General features: G+C 51.7%; 1 protein-coding gene across 1 annotated transcript; it reads right to left on the minus strand.

The window, feature by feature from the left end:
- Positions 1-3,849: 3,849 nt before the first annotated feature.
- GLYCTK (glycerate kinase) lies at positions 3,850-7,554 on the minus strand. Its single transcript, XM_010165064.1, has 4 exons — positions 7,268-7,554; positions 6,790-6,941; positions 5,261-5,436; positions 3,850-4,755 (listed from the first exon to the last, which is right to left on the minus strand). The coding sequence occupies exons 1-4, from the start codon at positions 7,552-7,554 to the stop codon at positions 3,850-3,852; spliced, it is 1,521 nt and encodes a 506-aa protein (XP_010163366.1).
- Between the last annotated feature and the right edge of the window lie 3,343 nt (positions 7,555-10,897).

Here is a 10,897-nt window from a genome sequence, read left to right on the forward strand (position 1 = left end):
GCTGAGGAACAGCCACAGCAGCAAGGGCTGCCCCAAGCATGATGCTCTTCAAAGTTTCTCAAGAGGCCTCAGCCACTCTTCAAGGTTTGCATTAAATCTGTCACATTAGCGAAAATAGTGAAAATTACCCGGCTTGTGGAGGAGATGAAAGGCAGCCCCCTCCCCCTCCTGATCCCTCCATAAAGGAAGGGCCCCATTAACACCTACTGAAATATTAGCCATTAATCAGGCTCCGTGCAAAATAAAACCATCCACATTTATCATTATTGGATCCTTAATGAAGTGATAATGGGAATGCTGGGGAGCTGTGATATTAATGTCTCCTAAGAGGCAAAAGCAGAGCCAAGGGCAGCAGACAAGATTTTTAATTTACTGCCAAAAGCTCGCGCTGTTAATAATGCAGTTATTTCTCCCGGCCATTAGCACTGTTTGGCTACAAGCAGCCTGCTTAGGAGAGCAAATCAACCCCGGGCTCTGCTCGCCCGCTCACTGCCCAGCAGCTGGGTGTGCTTTTCCCAACTGCTGTCCCTGTGTCCCCAGCCCACGTACAGGGATGTGGCCAGGGAGCTGTTGGCCATCCCCACCCCTCTCCCTCCTTCCTGCAGGCTGGCTGGTGCAGAAAGAGTTTTGCTTTTCTGATAAAAAGGGCAGGGACTGGGAGTGCCAAAACCAAGCACCTCTCATTGTCCTTGTTCTTTCTGTGACTTGTTTCCTTAGGTGCCAGCGCCCCGGAGCCAGGATGGCGTGGAACTGGTCCCAGCATGGCCCACACACTGGGGTCACTTGGTGTGACCACAGTCCCACTTTGTGTTTCTTCCTTTGCCTGGGGTACGCTCACACGATGCTAACATCCCATCCAGGGCAGCGTGGGCAAGCTGCAAAGCCCTGCTCAGCTGTGGTGACTCACTTGAAGTTCCCAAGGGGAAAGTCATTGCTCCTGGCAGGCTCCGACAGCCCAGAGGCAAATCAGGACTTGGCAGGTAAGCCGTGCTGTTGTGTATTCAGATGCAACTGTTACCTCACAAATCCTTGCAAAACCCGACCAGTGCAGCCCAAATGTACCCTGGCTCATGGGAGGGGACTTCTGCTGTCAGTGAAGGGACTGCAGGTCCCAGGGAACTGGCTTTGGGCTGGAGCAGTAACAAGCAACTCTGTGCTGAGCATTGTCCAGAGGAATAAAATGATGCCTTGTTTGTAAGGGATGCACACGCTCCAAAGCTTTCCTTTTCCTCCCTGGGCAGAAGATGTGCAAGGTCCACCAAGCAATTCCTCAGAAATGGAACTTCAATCTATCCAGGTGGAAGCATCAGAAGAAAAGTGTTTCTGTAACCTGGGTGTCCTTGGTCAATCTCCTGCTGTCCTGTTATCTCCTCATTGGAAAAGAAGGGGCAAGAACAAAAAATGTACGTGGAGGCCAAGCGAATGTAGATGTGAAGTGCACTTCAAACAGCTCCATCCTTTCAACAAAGCTTTTATCAGCTGTCTCTCCTCCCCAGCACAAACTCTTTTTAATCACTAGTGAAAACCCACGTTCAGAAAGCAAGGACACTGCTCAGGGTACGTGTGGCAGGCATTTCCCAGGAGAAGCCAGCGAGCCCTATCCCAAGGTCCTCTGAACTTGATTGCCATGCAGAGCATCCAAGGACTGTCAGGGCTGTGGGCAGAGCGTCGGGGTATGGTGGGCTGCTGAAGATGCCAGTGACCCTTCTGCCAGGCACCCCAGCCCAAAACCGGAGTCACTCTGGATTTCACTGGAGCAGAATTGGACAGGAAGCAGTAACAGTGTTTTGGAGCCAGGTTGAGGCAGTTATCCTGGCCGCAGCCCATACTCTTGGGCTGTATCACTGCCTGTGTTAGTGCCCCTGTGGTGCTGGCATGCCAGGCATGCAGCAAAAGCCAAATGCTCTGAAACCTGTTGGCAACCTCCAGAGAAAAACACGTGGCACAAAGCAGCTTCTCCTGCACAACTGCCACCTGACATTATGGGGACACAGCGAGCTTTATAACGCTTGGCAGGTTTCTCCCAGCAGATCTCAAAGCTGTTTGCCAGCGTGAGCAAGTTCAGGCATGTTACAGAAGACCTTCAGACTCTGTGGACAAGTGAGATGTGGCGATGAGTTTAAAATACTGGGGCAAGACTGGGGTTTTGAAATCCCCAGGTTTGTGCCGTGACACTACACCTGGGCTGTGGCCCAGACAGTCCAGCTGCCAGCCTGGCATCGATACTCGGCCCTGTGATGGTCCTGTTGATATCCCTGCTTGTTCGATCTTGGCTTCAAAACCAAAGCAGGAGGTGTCGCATCCTCCTCAAAAATCCACCCTCCTATCCATCTTGGAGCAGGGTGCAGAACGACTGTTCAGTGAGACACCACGACTCGTGGTGTTGGCAGGATGGTGTATTTATGTCACGAGATGAGATCAGCCACATGGAGTAGGTCTGTCTGGAAAGAGTCTGAGTCAAGCGTGTCATATTAAATTAGGGCTGGATTTTTCAAAGGAGCTCAGCTCGCACTGAGGTTCTGTAACAGGTAGATAATCAAAAGGAGTCGGAGGCGTAGGTCATACTGGCTGCTGAGCTCGTCCTTTGAATATCCAGCAAAAACCATCACCGTGCCTGTTGCTACAGCCAGAGCCCTTCTGAAATCCAGCTCTACTGGGAAACCCGTCTCATCTCTGCTGTCCCACATACTGCCCTGCAGTGGGTGACGAAACCACGATAACCACAGCATCCTCCTATGTGCCGGGGAGTGTCTCCCTGTCCAAGCAGGGCTCTGGCAGCTTTGCCCTTTGATCAGCTCAGCAGCACGGGTCAGAAGAGCCGAGCGTGAAGGTTTCCTGTCCTTTTGTTCTGTGGAATTAGCAGAGTTAATCAGAGTGACAGCGACTTCTGCCTCAGTGCAGAAGAAAGGTCAGTGGCTCAGGCTGGATGCACGACTGTTTTCTAGGCAGTTGGAAAACAACACCGTGAAAGCTCATAGCACACACGCTGCTGGCACGGAGGCTCTCCTGACAGGGATCAGCAGAGAATGTCTCTGTGGAGGGAAGGAGGTTGGAGGAGAAGGATTCCACTCAGCTGACTTGTCACTGCACCTCGATCGTCCTCTTCCTTGTGCTGCACAGTGAAGGTACACCACCCTCTGTGTCACCGTGCACTGCTTTTGTATCACGCACCTGAGATGAAACACTGCTCTCAGCCAAGGTGCTCCTGCGCTGTGGTGCTGGGTGTGCGTGGTGCTGGGCTCAGGGTCTGTGTCACCACAGGCACCCTGCTGTGGGAGCAGCTGCAGGGCACTGTGCTGGCGTGTGGAGCCGCTGCTGGGTGTCCCCTTCCCACCGTGTCACCCCAGCACCTCTGTGCCTCCAGCTGGGCAGGCCTTGCTATTGCTTAATGTCCTTCAGTCACTGTAGTGAACATGCAAAAGCCCCCCGATGAGCTGCTCTTGAGCTGGGGGCACTGGAAGTGCAACAGCCGCAGCGGGGGCTCTCCCTGGCAGCCCTACCGTGGCCTCGCACTCCCCACGTTCTTTTAACTATAGTTGAAACAGTCACAGGAGTGGTGGCTCTCAGCAGAAGTGTTAAATCCAGCCTCTGTGTCCATAATGTGACCTCTTGCCTTCCTCTGATCCCAATTACAAGTGCTTGCTTTTGCTCTGGACATCCACTCATATGTCTAATTAGCAGAGTCTTTCTGTCAAAGATATTAGCACCCTCCAGAGTTTTTCTGTCAAAGATATTAGCACCCTCAACAATGAGCCTTAATTTAAGTAGTTTACATTTGTCTGCAGTGGTGATGGCTTCATTTACCCCTGGTCCTAATTAAATGCATCTGAATATCTGCAGAGGGAACTCTCATGATCTCTCCGTGGCTCTAATTAAAATGACCTGGATGTCCATGACATTGGTGCCTGTCAAGCCTGTCACCAGGAGGTGATGTCCACCTTGGAACTGGCTGAAGAACGTATAGGAGTCATTGTTGCTGAGAAAAGCCTCCACCTCGAGACCTTCCTGCAGCGCCTTGTCCACCAGCTCCAGGCTGCAGAAGGCCCCCGCCGCCTCCGTCGGCCCATCCTGCCCGTCTGTCCCCCCGCTGAGGAAGATGATCTCACACCTCCCTGGGGGCCCGCTGAGCTCTGTGGCCTGTGCCCTGTGCAGCCCCAGCCCTACACGCAGGGCCAGCTCCTGGTTCCTCCCTCCCTTGCCGGTTCCTTGAAGCTGAACTGTGGTTTCACCACCAGCCAGGATGCAGATTGGTCTTTTGGGCCCTAATCTTTGCAGGGTCTGTAGAAACTCAGCAAGGTTCAAACCTGGGATCTCTAGCTCTGCTGCCAGCTGCAGGAGATTTCCCCTCACCTTGTGGCCCAGGGGCCCTTCTCTGAGGCCGGTGAAGCCCAGGCAGACCAGCTGGATCAGCTGGCAGTACAACATGGAAATGTGGCCAACTTCCCCACAGATTGCTGTGCTCAGAATTAGAGTTGCATAGCCCAGGCGCTCGGCTTGGTGTTTGGCCTCGTCTAAAGCCAGCGTGTTTGATCCGATGATGACGTTGCAAACGTGGGAGTAGTCTTCTGGAGCAGTGGGCTTGCTGGGAGAGCGGGACAGGACTGTTTCCACTGACTTGGGCAGGTCGTGCAGCAGGTTGTATTTGGTGAGTATCTGAAGGCAGTCTTGGACGCTGTGGGAGCTGGCAGCAGTGGGCCCGCTTGCTATGATGTCCAGGGGGTCACCAATCACATCAGAAAGGATGAGGCTCACCACCTACCGAGAGAAACACCCATGGATTATTGTGGGAGGCAGATAGAGGTGACCACGCAACAGCGCTGGCATAAGCACTGCTGAGTTACACTTGTGCCACCCCCGTGTCACAGCAGATAGAAACGGGCAGATCTTCACCCATTTTGGTTTTAAGGTCTTGTGAGAGTCACCTTGCCCTTCTTGAACTCACAGATCTAAAACATCCTTTGATGCTGGACATTGCAAAACATAACCTGTGCCACTGCATGTGTCAGGCTGGTAACCTAGTGTGGGTTCAGCGTTGGCATGTGCTGAGAACAGTCCCTGGGGGAGCCAAGGTTTGGACCCACCCTTGAAAGTGCTGTGGCGGAGCACCAGTGCATTGGAAATGCCTGCTGGGTGAGGGCTGGGGTCTGCTGAGAGTGGTGTGATGGGACAGCCAATATTTGACAAGTCTGAATTTCTCCTTCTCCATCTCCCTGAGGGGAGAGGGTGATCTCTGGGCAAGCAGGGGCTTCCCCTCAGTTACCTGTGCGGGATATGCGAGCTGGGCCAGCCCTCCACCCTTCAGCAAGGACAGTGTCTTCCGGACAACGTTAAGCTCCTGTATGGCAGCTCCTCGGGAAGCCAGCATCTTTGTGAGTTTCTCCTTCTCTTCGAGGAGGATGGGAGGGATGGGAGCAGGAAGTAGGGCTGATCCACCCCCTAGGATGCAGAAGAGAGGGCAAGGACATCAGGACAGCAAGAAAAGGAGGATAGGAGCAAAGCAAGGCTGTCCAATGCTTGAGCAAGAGCAGCCTTTCCTCTTCCCTCACCAGTGTGCAGAGGGAAGGCAGAGGCAGTTGAGGAACCATGCTAACAGCTCTAGAGAATTCAGTCTTCTTCACCAGTGGGTTTTAATCACTGCTGCCCTGTGCTGTCTGCAGTCAGCTCCACTTCACCTGGGCAGTGTAAACCCCACGGTACCATGTGCCTGCAGTGGTGTGGGGATGACAGAGAAGGGCCAGCAATAATTACTATCCCCACTACATCAGGTTACCACTGTGTCATCACACTGATTTTTCAAGGGCTACCTGGATGGGTGAGCAGGGGACATGGCCTCCATGACTCACACAGCAGTCACTGCTGAGCAGATAGAGACATGGCCTGCTTTACTGTCTCCATTTATTCAGGACAGCGTGTAAAAACACCAGCTATGGCTGCAGCAAGACAGGAAACTGCTGAACTGCACTCATCTAGACATGGCAGCAAAGGAAAGGGGAAGAGAGTAACACAAAGGATAAAGTGCACCCAGGGTCCAGGGTGATAGCCTCATCAGTGAGAATCTTGTCTGATACGAGTGGGCATTGGAAATGCAGAAAAGAAGGCAAGAAAAAAGGTTCTAATGGAAAAGTGGAATGGATCAAAAATACAGAGTAGAAAGGAGCGAGATCTGAGCAGAGAGTGAACGTGCACAGAAGTAGAGCTGAAATCTACTGTCAAAAGGCAAAGCCTGCTCAGATGTTTGAGACAAATCAGCATCAATAAAACATGATGAGCAAGAAAAACAAATGCAAATGCCTGTGTTTCAGTCAATAGCCAGGGATCTAGCTGAGAGGCAGGAGCAGTCGGGGACTGGCTGCTGTGTGGGAGCGCGCACGCATGGGGAGCTGCAATCACAGGGAGATCCTGTACAGGCTCCCTGAAGGGCTGAGGAGTCTCTTCTCCAAGTCTGTATCCCCAGATATAAGGAGGGGGCACAAAGACAGCACCTCCTTGCCAAGGGGTGAGAGCAGCTGGTAGGCAATGCCCAGAGGTGCCATCTCACAGTGGTGGCACAACTGCAGGATCCAGCCTGCACAGCTCAGCCTCTCGCCTGTAGCAGCAGGCAGCCCTGTGCCCTCCCCTGCTACATCCCTGGAGAAAGGCTGGTGGGAGAAAGGAGAGGAAAAAAAGTCACAGAGATGGAAGTGTTGGCACTGAAAGGGCTGGCACAGCGCTGCTCTGCTGCATGGCCACGTGTGGGTCTGCAGCTGGAGGGCCCTCAGCAGAGCCCATTCCCCGGGATCCCCACGCTACCTGAGATGAGCACAAGGAGCAGGTCGTCTGCAGTCAGGCCCTCAGCCAGCTCCTGGATGGCAACTGCTCCCTTCAGAGCCTCTGGGTCCGGGAGGTTGTTCTTGGCACCTTCGATGACCTGAATTTTGCTGTGTGGCTTCAGGAGCATCTCCCTGGTGAGGTAAGAGAGGCAATTACATCACTGACACATGACAGCAGGGAAATGAGCCTGGTACACAGCAAGTGACCAGGGTAGGGAGGTGGCCTTTGTTGAGTGTCTCTTCAAGGGCTGGGATGGCAGCACATCTAGTGCAAGACATGGGCTGTCAGTGGTGTCACTGGGATGTGGTGGTGGTTGAAGATCAGGGCAGTGTAGTGGATAGGGTGGGCACCAGAGCGAGGGCAGCTGGAAAGGACTGAAGGGTTCCACAGCAATATCCCCCAGAAGACAAATCCAGCAGCCTACTCCCCTAAACTGTCCAGACACAGCCCCTCTTACTGCATTCCTTCTTGCTGCAGGCTCTCCTGGATGCCTAGTGGCACATTGATGATCCCCCGAACAAGGTGGTCTCCCAGGATCTCTTCTGCTGCTGTAGCCATCCCCAGCACAGCTTTGCCAAAACCCACCAGGTACAGGTTCCTCTTCACTGGGAAGGCCTGGCCCTTCACCAGCAGCTGAGGGCACTCGTCTCCCTGGAGCTTCACAGCCCTCTTCAGCATTGGAGCTGGCCGGACGATGCCCACGGCGCTGCGGAAGAGGGACAGCGCGTGCTCGCGGAGGGACATGCCGTGCAGGGTGAGTCAGTCTGCTCAGGGCTGGGCTTGTGCACGCTCTGTCAACACTGGTAGGGCCTCGAAAGCCAGGGCAGCCAGCACCCTCCAACCTGCAAGGCAAAGTGAATGGTAGCAGAAGAGACAGGGCTGTCACAAGGACAGTAGGGAGGCCAAAACATGAACCCTGTTTCCTCTAGATGAAGGTGCCATATCAGCAGCATTTTCAAACCTCTGCCCAGGCAGGAGGGAGGGAAGGACAGTATCACATCAAACCACCTGTCAGCTACTGGTTCCCCTGAAATCCCATCACCTTCCACAGGGAAGGTGAGCCCTGCCGGCCAGCTTCTCCATCACTGTAGATCTGCCACTGTCAAGCCATCATTTCTATGTGCTCAGCCTTTGATGCCTTTCCAAACTGTGGAAGCTGCTCTGTCCTGGAGAGAGCAGGGTGTCTGTGTGGAACAGCTTTTCTCTACAGTAACTCCCTTCCTCGTGATAGCCAAATGCTGATCTCATTCTCTGGCTGCTCATTGCCCCATGTGTCCCTGCAGCATCACACACGGACTTTGGAGAAACAACGGGCTTGCTGGCTGCCTGATCCCTTGCTGCTGGTGGCTGCAGAGACCAGTAATGAGGTTTCCCCACCAAACAGCAAATTAACACAAGGCTTCATTCACCTTTATTCTTTAGTCCTCTCATTATCCATTAAAATCACATTTAGAGCCCAAACAGGACTTCAGATCCAGGCAAAGTTGCCAGCCGTGTCTGTGAAAGCCCATTTGAGCTGGGCTCCACTGAGTATTGGCATTATATGCAACAGAGATGAGTGTGGACCAAAGGATCTCAACTGCTCAAGGGCAGACACTTGTCCTGACAAAGGAAAGGCAGCCCCTGCCAGCATGCACGCATCTGTTCCCTCTCAGCATTTCTCCTTCCCTCTGTTAACTGGCAGCAAGTTCACTGCTGGTTTCTCAGGATCAAAGATCCTTGTGATCTGTATCTCTCCCGCTCATGGCAATTACGGGGTGGGTAATTAAGGCAGGGTGCCAGGACGCTGAAGCAGCCCAGGCAACACGCTCGATCACAGACCCATTCAAATTACCTTAGAGTGTTAATTCTCTCTCTAGTAAATAGATGTGTTTCAGTGCAAGGCCAGTAGCTGGCTTCTTCCTGGGAGAGCTCATGAGTCCAGAGGTCTCTTTGTCCTAACACTCCCATAGCATTGCAAAGTGTTAATCATTAAGCCAGATGAGCTGTCCAAGAGCTCCTCTGGGCCTAAATCTGCCTTATTTTGCTGCAAGGACCCAAAGGCTCCGTGAAAACCTCCACACAAGCATCTTCTCAGGCAATGAAACTTGGGCACACTCTGAAATCTAGTGGACAATGGACTTGCAGGTAAAACTATATGGAGAATCATAGGTTTGCCAGAGGAAAAGAAATACTCAGTGCTTAAGAAAAACACATTTTAAAGGCAAAACACCGGGCAGATAAACTACGTATCTACACTCCCTTTGGTTACTGGTCAGGACTGGCTTTTCAATCATGAGGAGAGACAAAGGACAGGGTGTCCTGACCACTTTGTTACTAGACTCCTAAACTTCACAGCAGCTGGTGCTGCCAGCAACTTAAACCACTGAACCTCAGCCCTCTGACAATGGGGGCCAAAGTAACTGTGCTAACACAGTGAAGTCAGCTGTACACCTCTCAGGAACAGAGATTAGCATCTCGGTTCCCATCAGGTCTCTGATTCACCTGGCAGCACAGTGCAAGCAGAGGAAGGTGTTACAAAACAGAGGTGCATCACGCCCCAGGTCACCTCGTCTGAGCTGCGATACAGGATTTGCACAAGTGGTTGGAGAAAAAGGCTTAAATGGAGCCAGGGGAGTTGAAGAAAATAAAGCCTCACAGCTTTTAACAGGCTCTGTCCCTGCCTTGATGTTTCTGTGCACGGCTGACCCTGAAGATGAGAGGAATTGAGCACAACCAGACCTGTGACTGCGGCTCCTGTCACATGTGCCCTCCCGGCGGCTCCGCTCAGCTCCAACTCCAGACGCGACACAGCAGGCACGAGTTGTTTAAAAGCAATCCTCTCCTACTGGACCTGAAAAAAATAAATGCCAGCTTAATTCATCTAGCACTTGTGTACATACTGCTAATGCTTCCTCTGGAAAGCATTTCACTACAATAGCAGGCATGTAATCTGTTTTCTGCACTCTGAACTTGGATTATATTTTAACCATTGAGGCCTGATCCAGAGTCTGTTGAAGTCAGCACACATCTCTCCATCGCTTCTAAGGATTTTAGGGCACACTGCCTGACACTGACCTCAGTGCATAGGTGTAAACACAGAGTAAATCCAGTGTAAACCCCCCCTCGCAGTCAGAGGTTATCCAACTTCACACCAACGCAACAGAGAGCTGAAGCTGGCACAGACCTGTTAGCTTTGGAGGTCTCAGTGTGTAGCTCTGCTCCTTGTCAGCTCTGATTAGACACGCAGGCTCGCTGGAGGCTCCCCTTGGAATGGGGGTGCTGTTAATGATGCCACAAAGCCATTTTTATGTAATTTATTTATACAGTCTCAGGCACTGGGTATTAAATGCCATCAGGGAACAACTATAAATCAGTGCTAGGAAATCTACTCTAGATATTAAGAAAAAAATCAAACTCCTACTTATTTTACTAGGGCTTTAAAAACAAGATCAAGAGAACTGAACAGCACCCCACACCAAGACACAGGCAGCCTTGGAAAGGAAAATAATCCAAACGGCAGCTCTCAGACGACTTCCACAGACAGTGGCTCTAGAAATGATGTAATCGCCAGTTAGCTGCTGTGTATTGCATGTGGGGAATTTACATCCTCACATCCCTGCATTTTCCTCTTCCTACTGCTGGCTAGGAGGAATCTGGGCTGGGAGAAGGGGCTGATGATGTGACTAATACTGCTTCATGCACTAATCTTTGTTCCTCAGTTTCTCAGGGAAATCACACAGGGATGAACAAACCCTCTTCTATATGGATATAAGGTAAGATGCTATAGGCACTAGTGTGGCTTGGGTGTTTTTACACCTTCCCTTTGTCCACGCTCGGGATAATTTGGAGTTGGGGTATAGACAGTCTTTTGGGAAGTTTTTTAGAAGTTTACACTAAGATTAGAAGGAAAATGATGTTAAGAATTGCCTCTTCCAAAAAGAGCAGGAGGACTATAAGGGGTTTAGATTAATCCCCTTTAAATGAAAACTTCCTCAGCTTTCACTGATGAATAATGTTCACCATCTACATACTTGTTTGCCTGCATTACCATTATAAGCTCTTTCTTCATAGGGCTCCTCCTAAGCCTGCAGAAGTTTCCACTGTT

The sequence above is a fragment of the Antrostomus carolinensis genome, unplaced genomic scaffold (assembly GCF_000700745.2).
Source record: "Antrostomus carolinensis isolate BGI_N321 unplaced genomic scaffold, ASM70074v2 scaffold24363, whole genome shotgun sequence".
In the NCBI taxonomy this organism is placed as follows: Eukaryota; Metazoa; Chordata; class Aves; order Caprimulgiformes; family Caprimulgidae; genus Antrostomus; species Antrostomus carolinensis.